A 16,035-nucleotide genomic window follows, 5' to 3' on the forward strand; every position below is an offset into this window, starting at 1 on the left:
TACATGTTATACTCAACTTTCGAGAGGGAGCAAAGTATTACACAAAAATCTGCTCAGGAGACTCTCTCCAAAGTCACGTGTGCCATTTTCTTCATTGTTCTGGGATCTGAGCTCATGTTTCCTTCATAGAAAGGGAAAGGAAGCATCTTTTCTCAGAGAGGTCTCAGCACCCGCTTACCACACCTTGTCCTATCCCCACGCATGCTACCAGGTACTTCTTTTCTTTCCTTTTTCTTTGCTGCGCTTTTCTCTTCTGAGCTGGGCATGTACTTTGTAAAACAAAAGGAAAACACTGATCCTAGCCTAAATAAAAAATTTTTTTAAATCCTGTTGTTTTTTTTACTTATGCACAAACGATAATGCTTCTTTTTGAAAATAACTCTTCTAGTGAGGGAAATAAAAAATGAAGGCGTGACCTTGCACTGTCTAGAACATATTTGACCCGAGAAGGTGCCAGCTCCTCTATCAAGGCAGACAGAGCATCCTATCGCCTGGCTTGCCTTTGGAAGATGCTGCGTTTGGGGAGAATAGCCAACTCATAATCAACTACAAACTATGCTATTCCCTCTCCCCCACATAACAAATATTAAAAGTCACGGGCTAGCAAATGCAAAATTTATTTCAACTGTACATAACAGATGTCTTTTTTTTATAAAACAAACACTTCATTGCCATATGCAACCACAAACAATGTGCATACTGTACAATACAATGCAACATCGAGATATACATCCAATAGTTTTCAAATGGTAGTCAAATACTAAAAATGGCTTTTCCCATTCACAGATAAAGAGCACAATATATAGATTTTTTTTTCAAGATCTTATACCACTATATACATATTACTGTGTTTTGGCAATTTTATGCAAAACACATAATTAATATAGCTTATTAAATACTTCCGACGAGCGTTATTTCGACGGGAACACTGTTCAGGACACCTTCAAAGGGCCTAGCGATGGCTTACACCTACCTTCCAGCTCAGTCTTCATCCTTCTGTTAGAATACCAACTGTACACAGAGTATTACAGAGTTCATGAACATAAGGTACCGGTATCATCGTGACTACAGTTCCACAAAAGTAGAAATGATGCCCTTTGGACGCCAAGTCACCTTTGCCACTTGAGGACCTTCTTCTGGGCCTGGGATACTAGTATTTCTAACCAAGTCACAAAGGCTTATGGTGTCAGACATTCAAAACAAATGCAAACAAAGAAAAGGTCAGGCTATTATTCTGTTACCGTCAAAATGGCTTTGACTGATACAATAAGGAGATGGAAAACTGTCAAACTTTGGTGAATACAGTACCGATGAAACGTCTCATTAAGACAAACAATGACACTTGATGTTAAAGAAAACCCCAAGTGTGGCAGTTGCATCTCATTGTTGTGCCACCCAGCATGTAACAAGCCACCAGTGCTAAAGCGTGGCAGACACATACCCAGTGATCACAGTGTCAAAGCAAGGATGTCCTATGTGATGTCAGAAAGGACATACACTCTGTGGGATTGCAACCCAATCACTGTAAGATATTGAATAAATATATACACTTCATGGGTACGTATTTCCAAAAATGTCACTTGCTATTTGGCAGAGCCTACACAAACCTCGACTCTATTGGAAATTAATACTGGGTGCCAATTTTAAAAGCTTGCTCTTCAACCCTCTTACACTAATGGATATAAAAGTACAAAACCTCCAGAGGGCACAAGCAGTTCAGTAGCGACTAGGGACAGATATCTGGAGTGAGCAGCTGCCCTGCCTGCCCCAGGGGCTCCTGTCATCCCCTCACTCCATGCAGATGCAGCCGCCCAGGGGGTCACAAGCCACCTCTGGCTGATGAGCAGCAGTACGCAGCTCCCAGGAGAGGGTTGTATTGCATCAGAGCGCACTCTGCGCAAATGAGACACAACAGTGAGCACATGGGCTTGGCAAGGAGGGGGTGGGGAAGAAGGTCACGCCACCTGGAACTCCAGCCACCCTGAAGAAAGGAAAACACATTATTCCCAGTTTACTACGGCATCATGTTCTGAAGCAGGTGTCAACGGATGCTTAAAATACAACCATTACGGTTCCATGTTAACATCAAACAGAGTATGTGGGAGAGAACCCAGTTCTGCCCCTCAAGCAATGACCAGAAGTGGGCTAGGACTGAATGAACAAAATCACATTCAGTTCTTTCTGAAGCCCAAGTGAGGCCGGTGAAAACTCCTTACAACAAATCCCAGGAAGACAGGAGACTTCTTACAAGTAAGTCTTCCATATCCTATTCCACTCAAGTCATAGACCTCAGGGTTGCTGTAAATGGAGTTTCACTGCAGCTGGTTGCTGAAAGCAACACTGTGCTCATGACTTACAGACAGCGCAAGTATGGATGTCAAGGCAGCCAGCTGTGACCAAAGCCAAGCGCTCAACCCCAAGCCTCTAACTGCTGTCTAATCTACACTGGCAGAGGCGGATGCTTCCAACTCCGGGCAGGAGGTTTGGGTTCAGGGTGAGACTTGTTGGTGCCGTGTACTGGCAGTCACTGCAGCTCAAGGTGTGGTGAGATGATGAGTGCATGTCTGAGCTGAGACAGTGAGCTCGCTTTACAAAGGAGAACTGCACTGACTCTTGGCCACAGTGCAGTACATGGAAGGACACAAGGCTGTGGGGCTGTGCACACCCATGAGGCCAGCCCACCAGCCTTCTGCAGTCTCCAGAACAGCCCTGGGACAGGGCTCGCGGCACTTTTGTCACAGACATTCCTCTCACCATCTCTCCACAACTGCTCCACCCAGTGTACATTAGACATAAAAAATTTAGGTCCCTACATGTAAGGCCAGAGTCTCCTCCTTGTTGCTGGCACTTAGATGGCAAACCTGTGTGGTTTTGGTATAAAATATGAAGTGTCCATACAGCTGTATCCAAAAAGAAACAGTTGCTGCACAGAGAATAAAAACCAACCAGCTGGAGGTTTTATAGAACAACTCCCCTTTGGAAAAGCACCCTCGGGCCAGGTTCCCGGGACCCACCGTCTCCCTCCAACAGCAGCAGTTGTGTACTCAGATTGGCAATTATGCTTCCACCAGGTACAATGGGAAATACCAGGAAAACTCTCAGAAGTTGTTAAAATATCACATAAAAGAGACAAGAACAGCAAGAAAACATCTAAGAAAAGCAGGCTGCGATACAACAAGCATTGGTTAAGAAAAGCTCAGTGTGCATTAGTTCTGGTGAGAGATATAGGAGCAGCAGCTCTTACGAGATGCGGAGCCCATTCTGTAACTATGGGCTGTCCATATACTGTCATACTCAGAGTCTTCCGAGAGGTCTGAGGGCTCCAAACGAGAAAGGCTACTGCGACGACCCAAGGAGTCTAGACTTGATTGGTCGTCATCAGCCAAGACGTGATTATGCATCAGGTCAGTGCCTTGCCATGCTAAGACGGGGAATGGAGTGACAGGTGCAACAGGCAGAGGTGGGATGAGGAGGGACGGACAGGAAGAGCCACAACCAAAACATGAAACAAAAGCAAAAGGTGACGGGAAGAGAAGGAAAAGAGAAAATATTGTTAAAAAATGGCAACAATGTATCTTTCTCCTTATTTATGGCTGGGTTTTATTAACAAACTTAGCACAACCTCAGAACAAAACTACATTAACCTAAATCACAATATTGCTTCAAATTGCTCCTTTTTAAAGAAAAAAAATATAAAGGCTATATCTACAAATTATGCTCATGTCCAAAAGATCATTCTAAACACTTGCAATTAATCAATTCTATTAACAAACAATCTCATTTAGAACATGATTTGTAAAACATACCCTTTATGTGGCTAATTAAAATGCATGTATTAAATGTAAGGTAATTTCAAAAGATGTGTGACTTTCTTATTTCTTTTCCAAGCTGTACACATCACCAGTGGGGTCTAAACTTACCTTATCAGTCTAACCACGTAGATGCTTCAAAGTGAAGAAAGGGGTCCTCGACCCTTCCACTATCTGCTCATAGGGCCCACCAGAGCTCAGCCCTCAGCACAGAGGAAGTGGGAAACTGAGTGTGTTCACAATGCTATCCCCGACACAGGCCCTTTATTGTCAGGAGGACAGGTGTAAGCTGGCAATGCCACTATGCTAAGAGGACAACAACAGAAGGTAATGGGAGTAAATGGGGGTGAGAGAGGAAACCCTACAAGAGGCTGGCAACCTCTCATTGCATGAACACGGCCAGGCCACCATCAGGACCTGCAGGGCCTGCCACCAGGGGAAGCCAGGCCATGGTAGTGAATGGCAAGTCACAGCCACCCAAGTGGCCTCTGCTCTAGACCACACATGAACTAAACCATAGCCCATTTCTTCCTCGAGATAGAAGTCAGTGCTAAAGACGCTTGGTCTACTGTCTTGTTGGTATTCAAATGAACAACAAACAAAGCTGAATTTTAGGTCAAATATATTATCTTTCTAAAAGGTGTTGTTTAGTAGGCATTTAATGCAGAAGAGCTTTCACTATGAAGCCATTCCCAAATGCCTTGATCAAGTATGCCACCTTTCTAGCACAAGCGAAGCATGTGTGTTACCACCACTGCCTGTGTCTCAGCAATGTCAGGTTTTGTCTGACTGGAACCTCTGAGGCCCCAGGATGAGACCCACAGCATCCACTGAAAACAAGTATCAGTCTAATGAGCAATGGTTATCTTGCAAGAGGCTCTGCACAAACTACAGGCCTCTCCTCTCGGGGGCCAGATGCAGGGAGCCGTAACTCATCACTGGGCTCTATAGGAGCACCAGGAGGAAACGTGGCCTGTGCCACAACTGACCTGGAGTGTTCACCTGATACTACCAGGCTCATGTTTCATTTCCATGAGCTGAAATTGATACAAAGAATTCTTAAAACCTCAGACTCCAAATCCACATTTATAGCCTATTGCTTAAAATGGCATCACTGTCAAACTATGAAACTACGACACGTCTAATTACAGAAATCTGTACTTAAATTACTGCTTGGCTGTACACATACATGTCTCTCACAGTGTGTCTTTCCACTCCTTTCCTACTCTGCTGAGCAGCTATGACAAACAGGTATTTTCCCCAGAAACAGTTAGGGATTACAAAAAAGAAGAGGACTTTAACTCTTGTCAAAAAGTCTTAATGTCGTAAGCAGAATATGGTGCAGTGCTGGAAGGTACTGGAAAGAGTAAAAAGAAACTTTTAGATCATCCCCTAATTCTACCTGAGATTTAACTTTTATTCCCTATTATCACAGCACAGGCACCTTGTAACCAAGGCTAATGTGGTTAGAGTCCTTGTCCCACCTTTACTGTGCTTTCCACATCAGTTTAAGGCTGGGTGTTGACACTGACTTGAACTGCTATCGTGCAGGTGATGAAAACACAGAGGAGGGACAAGGAGCCCGCCATAGTCAGGGTGGAGGGGAGGCAGGATGTGAAGCCACAGGCAACAGGTTTTATGCCAGAGCAACAGGTAAATCATCCAGCTCTCAAAACCAAACACAGAGACAGAGCAGGACAAGAAGACCACTGTGGGATTCGGTCTCACCTAGCTGCACAGGTGGCGGGGTATGCTTTCTGAGTTGAGCACTATTCCTAACTGCTATCATCATGCTGTGCTCCCTTCCCAACCTATGGTGACATTTTCTTTAAAAGCCACCTGAAATCTACCAAATGAATCAATTAAATGATGAGATCTCTATCTTTTGGACAATCCTAAGGAGTTTAAAAAAATAACAACAACAAAAAAAAAACCCAACAGAGCAGCTGCCATGATTACACTGCCTCCCACTGTCCTCTGTGCCTCTTTCAGCAACTGGAGCTACTGGAACGCCAGTTGCTATCTGGAAAGTCACACCTCTTCAAGGGAGGGGGCCTGGACCGTTGCCCTGAACTGCCTCTGCTCAAGACCATCTTCACTGACAGCAGCTTAAGCCATGAGCCTGCTGCCTTCAGACTGGGCCTTGTTGCAAACAAGACAAGACAATCCCCATCACCCTAGCATGTTACCATGACACTTACTGGAGTTGAGCGTCTGCCGTGTTTTTGCGCTTGTGCAGTAAGCTTCGATGACTTTCAGAATCTGAGCATCTTCTTCCAGAGCAGCTGTGCCTGTCGAGAGACACAAACCATCACTATCTAACACCTGGTCAGCTTGCCAGAAACTGCCCAGGGGAGTGAAGTGGCACTGACTCAGCCAACTCAGCAACAGACATGATCCTCTTTATTTTCTTATCAGATAACTATTCTCTAAATATTTATGAGTAGGTATATTCAAAAGGACTTTTAGCTTTTTAAAAATATTTTTTATCTGCAACCAATCTGGCAAAGGGCTAACATTCTAGCTCTAGAAAGGTTATCCTATTAATCCATAATAAAAAGAGTATCTGCCACCCACAAAATGAAAACAGGGATGAGATGCGAATAAGTAATTCACAGAACAAGACAGGCAGTGAGAAAACATGTTCAATCTCCTAGGAAAAAAAAGAATCAGAGCCAGAATCCATTTTCACAGACCAGCCCAATGAATATGGAAGAAGACTGACACCCTCACAGCAGCATACACAGAGCGGAAGTGAAGCTCACCCGCTGCACAGAGCAAAGATAGGAACATTGTGGAAAGGTGATGATCACAGACACAGAGGGAATGCTGCCTCTGACCCACAAATCCTGGCTCTATCGAACTTCATCTAAGACATTCAGGAAGCTCCAGTCAGGCTGAAGATGCCCACGGAGCTCTCCCTCAGACCATGGGTTATCTGGACTCTGGCTTCATGTCAGCACCTCACAGCCACTGGTGCCCAGTAAAGATGACCCGTACAGGCAACCTGCTTATTTTCTATAGTTTCTCTTTTTCTGTTTCTTTCTTTCCTAAGAAATTATTTGGACATAGATTTTAAAAGGCTCACCTAGGGGCACCCTCTCTAGGGACACACTCCCCACAAACTCAGGGGGGCCCTACTCTCTCACTTCACACTTTTCTATCTCAATAAACTCTCCTGCAAAAAAAAAAAAAAACGTAAAAAATAAAAACAAAAGGTTCACCTACTTTAATAAAAACTGTGAGAAGAACAGAGGGATAAAATGTTTATAGCTGTATAACAATTAAGACTCAATGTCTTTTTAAGAGAGTAAGTAAAACATATAAGCCAGATATGCACTACTAAACAATAAATTACAGCACCCAAAGTTAAAAAGCTGTTTTGAGAAAGCCTTCAACACTCCTTCAGAAGGGAGCAGGCAGACCCTGCAAGAGCTCTCTCCGAGCAGCAGAGATGGGGGTTGGGGGGTGGGGGTGGGGGGAGGCCTCTGGCTGCTCTAACCGCTCATTTCAGACGTGGGGTGAGCACAGACACAAAGGAAGAGAAAGCCACACAGCCAGAAGCACATGCCAGCTTCTCCGCCTTCACTCTGAGGGTAGACAGCACAGCTGTCGTGCAGTGTGGACTACTGCAGAGTAGAAATCCCAGGGTTCTAATGCAGTGAGTTACAACAACATAACCACGTTATTGAACCGTTAGTGATCAAGGTCTGTTAAGCACTCATCAGGCAGAAGGCACTGCTGACATGGGAAGCACTTAAGTAATAGCCTGGCAGGCCCTTCTGTCTCTAACCCCCTGGGACTGCATGGCTGAAGACGCAAGCACTCTACTGCTTCTCCTCTAAGTTCTGAGAGTGTGCAACTTTTGCCCAGCCCAGATTTTCACCAGGGCATCAGAACCATGTGTCCATCCACTGCCTGGAGGTCAACTGTGAGGCCCCACCCCAGCAGCTCCTGTGTCTCTACACCAGGCCAGCCCTACCTGTGCTGCTCTTGCAGCACCCCTGGGTCACACAGCAGACAGCCTGCAAGTCACAACACCGGCACTGCTAACTGTTCCAGATAAGAAAGTCTGAGTGTATCCACCCATGCTAGGATGTCTGTCCACAGCATCCCTGGACAATGGCACCTGGCTGTGACAACCGCAATGTCTTCCGATGCTTCTACATGTCCTCTAGGGCAAATCTCACCCAGAGAACCACTGCTGTAGGTCCTGTCTTCATGGTGCCTCTGCAATCTATTTATATTCCACCCTGTCGTTCCCACTGTGGCCCCATGTCCCCAGCACCTCCCCCTCCTGCTTCTTGGCTACACCTCTGGCGTTTGCTCTCAGCAAACAGGCAAGGCCTCTGCACAAGCTGGAGAGGCATAAAAGCCACTCAAGGCGTCCACAGGCATCTGACCACCCACCCATACTCCCAAGGCCACTTGGGCAAGCAGAGGTTCCTGCAGCTCCCTGAATATACTTCAGACCCCACCTGCAGTCTATAGCCAGGGCCTAGATGCCTTCACTCCAAGGCCATCCTTACTCCTACCTCCCTCTCCCAGCCTGCAGCACTGTCTGGACAGCACACCGAGAGCTCACTGTCAAGTTCCTAACTGTGTCATCTTCTAGAAGGGACTGCGTAGGTGTCTGATGATGACTGATGCGCTCACTTCACCCAGCCCAGCACCTAGCAGTGTGCTTCACATAGGCACTTGGCAGTGGCAGATATTTGCTGAAGCAGGGCCACCAGCCATGTCCTAGTCCATCCCTCATCCCCCATCTGTGGATAGGCAATGGCAGCTAGTGGAGTACGGGGGTCCCGGGGATGTGGGGGGGGCAGTGTGGGGGCAGGGACTGGTCTACTTCAAGAAGGTGGTCAGAGACCTTCACATGTGCAGCAGGAGTGGCTGGGATGGCAACCCATGGCACAGGCCCGCTGCATGAATGCCAGGTGGAGTGGTGAGGAACAGCACATGCTACGGAGCTGTTGGGGAGGACACTGCCTTGCTGGCCTTTACACACTAAGGATGAGAGGGAGGCACTCTGTGAGGTTCACAGTGACCATTCAGCGCAGGCTGGTCAGGTGCCACACATCAAAGCTGCTCTGCCAATCTTCCTCCACCCTCTATGCGATCCTAGTTACACTCAAGTTCTGACTAAAAAGTCTCTCCCATGATCCTTATTTAGAGTGAAAGGAGAAAGTGCTGAAAGCCAGGTGGGATCCTTGGGCTGAGGCCAAATACCACCTCTGGCTCCTCCAAGCCTGTAATATCTAAGTCTCCTAGGAAAGAGAACCAGAGTAAGGACATGGCTCTAGCACGTGAAGACAGGCCTACTGGGGAGGAGAAGGCTGCAGGAAACCCCAGCATCTCAGAAAGCATGGGATGACTATTTCATGGCCAAGCAGGGAACGGAAGAGCAGGTGAGACCTCCCCCAGTCTATAGCACAGTCTTGGTCCTGTCTCCCAGATGAGGCGGGGGCAGAACCAGGTGGGATATGACCTGCATAGTTTCACAAAGGAGAAGAACATGCAAGGGCTCCCCACTGCCACGCAGACACTTCCTGCTTGCCTGGCCACTACTTCTGCTTCTGCCTGAAGCCACTGGAAGGCTGCCGACCATCCCTCCATCCCCCAAGCACTGCGTGTGACAAGGAAACCACATTCCCCACCTGTACCAGGAGACTCACTTTTCCGCAAAGCAAACTCCTCATCCGAGGGCTTCCGTTCAGGTTTGCGCTTTGGCAGCAGCTTCTTCATGGTCTTGGGACTCTTACTAAGATCCTAAGGAAACACAAAGGACAGAGTCTGCTGACAAACTTCACTGCATCCAACTGCTGCAGCTTCCATTAGGTCCCTCAATTCACTCACACTTCAGTTTTCTTCTGCACCCACTAGATATTAACCAAAAACCAGCAGGGCATTTGTGTCATTAGTCACCGACTAATATTCTCAGGCTCTGATGAAAGGTGCCATGTTAACTCCATCGGATGCACCACTTTGTGAAGGCTCCCAGCAGATGTGCCTCAGCTGGTGAGAGAGAAAGGGCAGGTGGCCCATTTATACACTGCCAACACAGAAGGTGTGCAGGCCATCATCTGGAACAGAACCACCCCCACACACACCCGGTACAGCTGACTCAGGAGAGATAAGGAAAACACACTATTTTTAAAAGAAACAGGAGTAAAGTTCCTTTAGGGAAGTATGTGCAATCCTAAGTGAAGCAAGTGAGAAGCCTCAGGCTCTGAGCTGAACCTGGCGACAAGAGCTTGGAATCTGCTCTGCAGCTGGCCTACACCCCCAGATCAGAGTATGCATGGGGAAGAGGGAGTGGTACAGCCCACCTTCTTAGCACATCTATAAGTGACTGAAAGCAAAGCAGGGCGGGTGAGGGTCCACTGAGGAGCATTAGACAAGGATACAGAAAGAGACTGACTTCTGCCCCATTTCAGTTACACACTGAGAAAGTGAGGTGCACCAGACTGAAAGCATAGAAGAAACAAAGCTTGACTTTTAGTTACTTCTTAAAAACTTCTCTGCAAAAACAGACATTTAAAAAAATTCAGAAATGCAGTAGAAATGAGCTCCACAAAGAACACACAGAAACATATGGCCTCCCAATTCAGAGAGAACAGACATGAAGACTCCTGATACAGCAGTGCCCCCTGCCCAGAGGGTCCCTGCGCACACACTCAGGCACCACGATCCAGCTGCCCACACATCAACCTGGGCCCAGGCCCACAGGCTGAAAACAGCCCCCCAGGTGCTTCTTCTGCTGCTTTGTGACAACGGGCAGTGACCAGTACAGAAGCTGTGCTCCCATGGCTGGCCTGTTCACATGTACTTCAGTACCTCCTCCAGGCTTTTCTATTTTTGCCTAACAGTTTTACCCCAATTTCCATCCTCCGAAATTAAATCTCCACTAGTGCTTGTCTGTGACATAAACATTAAACTGGAAGACAAAGAACATTAATGTGACTAAAGCAATGTCTAACCTGGCACATGCGTTACAGCAAACTATCCAGGAGAAAAACAAAACCCACTAAGAGCAGAACAATGTCAGGCTTTCCTGTGCTGTAGGAAAGGAGGGAAGGGGTGTTGACAGCCCTGGTAAGGCAGCCCTCAGCTAGACCAGGAACTGGAGCCAGGCGACAGCACATCCCTCAGCTCACAGCTCCACTCACGCTCGTACTCACACGCTCACACTCATCCCACACCCGTGCTCACTCTCAATCTCACACACAGACACTCATCGCCATGTCAATCTCATATTCGTAATCTCACTACTCACGCTCACTACAATGCTCAGTTTCTTCAGGGGCAAGCAGGGCTAGATTAAAGCACAGGAGACTCTAACACCGCTTAGGGAGAGAAGGCATACTGCAAGGGCGCTCAGCATGCAGGACAAGTCAGGATTAGGATGGAGAGGAGGAAGGTGCACTGTGCCTTCTCATTGTCTCAAACCGCTGTCCTCATTTTACTGGTAAACAGCTTCAAGGCTCCTGGACAGATCCTGTGCAGGCATGGCTGCACTGTTAAGGGAAGCCTCTTGGCCTTCAAGTTCATGACCACCTCAGGCTCAGCACCTCCCCAGCTCTACCTGGTACATGGCCTCCCAGGCAAACATCAAGGCAGTCCTACCTGGAGGACAGACTGGTCTGTAGGCATATACGCCTGACAACAGGGTTGGGGCCTTTAGGCCCTCGCAGCAACCAGAAGGAAATGACAAGACTGAGGCAGACCCTGTCCGCAGTTCTGAAGGTAATCAGTATTTCTTTATGCCACACAGAAACAAGGGATTTTTCATTTCTAAATTCACTGAAATAAAAAACAGAACGACCAATCTCACGCGCCCAGGTTTCAAGGCATGCTCACTGTCGGTAGCGGTCCGACCGTGAGGCTGAAGGACCTCACCTCTTTGTAGCAGAGAGCAGCTGAGGGCCGGAGGGGAGGTGCAGGCCGCAGGCAGCTCAGGCTCCAAGGCTTGGGGGTCTTCGGAGGCTCCAGGGGTCCCCAACTGATGGTGGTATGTGGGGTGCCATGGTGGGAGGGGTGGGGGAGCGTGTGGTATGTGGGCGCCAGTGCCACAGGTTTGCTGTCCGCGTGCTTGCTGGATGGGGTGACAGGATGGGAAGGGAGCTGCCAGGCAGAGAGCAAGAAGAGCACAGACAGGTCATGAGACTGGCACAGTGGCTACAGAAGGACCCAATCGCATGTGCTTTGCCCCATGGTAGGATACAGACCCAGGGAAGAAAGCCCAGTAGCAGGTGGGCTGGGTGTGAGCTGCCACACCCTCCATTTTAGGTCACAGCCTGTTCAGGCTGAGAGCCAGAGACCAATTCCCCACAGGTCAAGCAGGAACATTTAGGAAAAGGCTCATCATATAGTATAAACATCAGCATTTCATAAAAGAACAGGCATTCCCTGACTAAAAGAACATGGTGATTAGGCAGACAGCAGTTCTCCCTACACATAAGATTTACCACCTGGGTCAGTTTTGTACTGAGAGAGAAGGGGAGAGGAGGGAAAAGCTTTCCCAGCAAAAATCAGCCAGGATCATTCTTGCTTTGGCACTTTCATGGTCACAGGGCAAAGTCCAGTTCCAATAGAGACCTATGAAGCCAAGAATAGGAACTATCTGACCCTTCACAGAAAATTGCTCGTCTGGAGTAAACAAGGTATTTTCTTGAAAAACTCAGCTCTAATGAAAACAAATTATTACAAATCTGATTTTCTCAGAGGTGTGTGTTATTAACAAGGTTTATATTCCTAGAAACCCCCAACATTCCATCACACTGATACTGAAATGGAAAATGAAAAAAAAAAAAAAAACCTAACACTCAAAATGAACTTCTGGCCTCCAGTTGGCAGACAACAGTAAGGCATATCTAATGGGGAAGGCTGAGTGGTTCTGGGTGCCGAAACCTGGATAAGGTGATCATCCTAAAGGTGCCTGTGACACCTGAAACAAAGGCCAAAAGGGAGGCCCACTGGTGACCAACTCTACACTGTCCTGGAACAGAAGCCAAAGGCTCTCCAACCATGACGTTCTGGTCCCTGGGTATGGGGGAGGGGGGTTGGTGGGGGTGGGAGACCCACAGTATGCTGTTAAACACTATAAAGTGAGCTTTCTCGAGCTAAGTCACTTACAAATGGAACAGGGTGTATGAAACACCCTTTCTGGTAATTAATGTTTGACTCATTTGCCCTCACTTGAAAAAGTCGGCAGAGTGGCGCTCTATACTAAAATAATATAATTCAAACCAAACAAAACTGGATCCCAGGGTGAATGCATACAGAATCCCAGAGATGTGGAGCTCTGTAAACGCCGGTACTCGAGACACAGCACCTTAACCCCGCAGCGACCCCACACGCCCTGCTGAACGGCGTCACCTTCACATGACTTGAGAGAAAACAACGAGGTGCCAGGCCCAACCACACGACAAAGTCTGCCTGAGTGAACTTTATAAAGTCTAGTTTCGGGCTGTTACTGGCAATCTGAGTGAAAGACCGCTTGCTGTTCTGTATAAATACTCACGCACACATCGATGTCACTGGACAAACTCAGTTTTGTGAAAGCTGAGCACCTTCAGGAATTTTTCATTCAGACTGAAATACTGGCTAAAGCAAGCCAGGAGTTTTGATCTCCAACTGCTAAGAGAAATCACTAGACCAGGAAACAGGTAACAGCCTTCTGGAGCTAAAACTTCAGGGGGAAGGGTAGCAAATGGAAAATGCACGAGGTGGCAGGATCCCCTAAGAAAAACAATGACCCTTACATGAAGACTGATGAAGGGGAAAGTCAACAACACAGCAGAAACTATCCTAGCAGTCTAACAGAGCTGTGAGAAAAACTTACTAATGAAGTGCCTGTGTAATGGTAACTTATTTTTAAAGTTCTGCCCGGTGTCTCACTAGAGATGACAAATGTTAAAATAACTCAGCATTGGTTCTCAGTTATAAACAGCAGCATAGAGAGGGCTACTCTTTGATGTTATCTATTTGAGATGTTCTAGCTCTAAAATCCAAAGACCTACTGAGCTTTTTTATTAAGAGAAAGATAATTTCTTAAAATGAGTTAAAAATTCAATTTTAATGCCTTCAACATGAATCTGGTCATTTTCATCATTGTTATAATGATGTTATAATCTTTTCTTTTTTAATGAAACATCATCAATGCAGTTACAATTCTCAGAAAAACTACCTATGAACCAGTGGCTCCTGGATGTAGTGGGAAGAAACCACCCCCTCCCCCCAATTAATCTTCTGGAGTAGCTCTGAGCAGAGGCAGCATGCACCCACGCATCACTTACCCCACATGCACACACTGAGTGGCTCACTACCAGATTGGACTCAGGTCTCAAGACCACGCACACCAACAGACATCACTCCCCCATCCCGACAGTCTACGGAGGAGCCCAGGAGGAGAAGCATGAGACTCTTACTGTATGGGATGGCACAGAGTGGGGCTTGATGGTGGGGTTGCCCGTGGACGTGACCTTCGTCTGCCTCTGTAGGTGGTCCACCCATTCATGCAGATCCTGCTGGTTGTTGCAAGACACCAGTATCCGTTCAATCATGCTCCCTAGGATGAGCAAGAACCAGTTAAGTGGAAATACAGGTGAACACACACACACCTGGAAAAAAGACACACTTAAACATCACCCTGGAAACACACAAGCAAGATCTGCACACAAGACAAGCCTCCCCTCCCCGTGGTGCCAGACTCACACCAGCTTGCACCCATCACCTGATATTTCAAATGCATTTCTGTGGTTTTCACTGTCCTCCAGCTTTGTGATTGTCATTCCTGTCGTTGGCAGCTTTCCCTAAAAAAAGACACCGCCCCCCGCAAAAAGCACAATGAGTACTTTTCTAATAAAGGTGCTGCTATTAAAGTAAATTTTAACTGACTTTAGAAAGGGCAGAGGAAACTGTGTGCACCAAAAAGGTATTTATAACACAAAAAATACACCTTAAATAAAAAATCGTAATACCAAACTGAACTGCCAAAAAGGAACAAAACCGAGCAAGCCTTCCATCTGATTAGGTACTCTGAACATAAACGACAGGACACAAATGTCACACGTTATGACAAAACTAGAGTGTATAATAGCTGCTTCAAAGGACAGACACATTCATAGAATGTGTCAAAAAGACAGAGGGAGCTCCAAGTTTGAGAACAAAACCACTGGTAAGTTGAGGCACCAGGAATTGTGTAAGAGTGACACAAGAGTCGTCCACCAAACAGGAAAAAAAGTGGATCTCTGGGCTGATGTCACACAGTGCACAGGTCGCTGGTAATCCATCCTCTCTGCATATGGGAGGCCCTGTAACGGGGCAGAAAATGTCTGCTGAGAGATACCAGAAGGGAGATGCAGAACCCAACACAAACCAGCCTGCCCCAGTTCACATAAATCACAGGAACAGCTGCCAGCCTCAGGGAGGACCCCATCAGCACCTTAACAACAGTGCTTCCCAACAAGGTACGAGGGATCTGCCCCTACGGGACATGCAACAGTGTCACACCTAGCAGCTGCTCCTGACATCTGGAAGGCAGGGATCAGAGAAGCTACCAACACACTAACAGTGCATAGGCCAGATGCCCTCTCCCCACCTGAAGCTCAGGCAAAGAATCATCCTGTCCCAAACGCCAACACGACAAGACTGAGAAGCCCTGGCCTCTCATGGTGGAAGCATGACAGAAGGCGGCAGCCTGCCTAACACTTCTGTGGCCAAGTGTTAAAATACCTATGGGCAGTAAGGTCACGGAAGGGAGTGTGGTTATAGCATTTTGCAGATACACTTGGCCAAAGTGTGCAACTATGCTTGCTTCACCTGGTGCATCTTCCCACCAGTGTACAAAACAGAACCGTATCGGCTGCTGGGTCTGACACTCTCAAAGTCACTGAGAACTGAGCTGCCCTCAAAGCCATGATCCTCCCACCTCACCTCCCGAGTGCTGAGGTGATAGGCATGCATAACGTGCCTGGTTGTGAAGTCAAGAGTTCTAACTGTAGAAATGAATACTGATGACACACAAACCAGGGCTCACTGGACTCAGAGTCTTTCTGGAAACTACATCACCTCTGTGGGGGTGAGGACACCAGTGGCATGCCATCACAACATGTGAGTACCACTTCATAGGGGGACCTCGTCCCCGAAGGCTGGGCAAGGGTCTGTCTGCAGCTAATGACACAAGGCTCTGGGCACCAAAGAAGAAGACAGAGAGCTGGTAGGA

At 47.2% G+C, this 16,035-nt stretch overlaps 1 protein-coding gene across 8 annotated transcripts in view; it reads right to left on the reverse strand.

The window, feature by feature from the left end:
• Positions 1-16,035, reverse strand: part of Arhgef7 (Rho guanine nucleotide exchange factor 7) — a 126,888-nt gene that overhangs the window by 7,876 nt on the left and 102,977 nt on the right. For 6 of the 8 annotated variants that reach the window (XM_074042975.1, XM_074042974.1, XM_074042976.1 and 3 more), the window contains 6 exons: positions 14,545-14,623; positions 14,240-14,379; positions 11,709-11,933; positions 9,485-9,578; positions 6,011-6,100; positions 3,245-3,421 (listed from right to left, as the gene is read on the reverse strand). In XM_074042975.1, coding sequence (XP_073899076.1) covers positions 3,245-3,421; positions 6,011-6,100; positions 9,485-9,578; positions 11,709-11,933; positions 14,240-14,379; positions 14,545-14,623 — 805 coding nt within the window. The remainder of the gene's footprint in view (positions 1-3,244; positions 3,422-6,010; positions 6,101-9,484; positions 9,579-11,708; positions 11,934-14,239; positions 14,380-14,544; positions 14,624-16,035) is intronic. The other 2 variants (XM_074042979.1, XM_074042978.1) reach the window with 2 other exon arrangements.

Source organism: Castor canadensis, chromosome 10, assembly GCF_047511655.1.
Source record: "Castor canadensis chromosome 10, mCasCan1.hap1v2, whole genome shotgun sequence".
Classification (NCBI taxonomy): domain Eukaryota; kingdom Metazoa; phylum Chordata; class Mammalia; order Rodentia; family Castoridae; genus Castor; species Castor canadensis.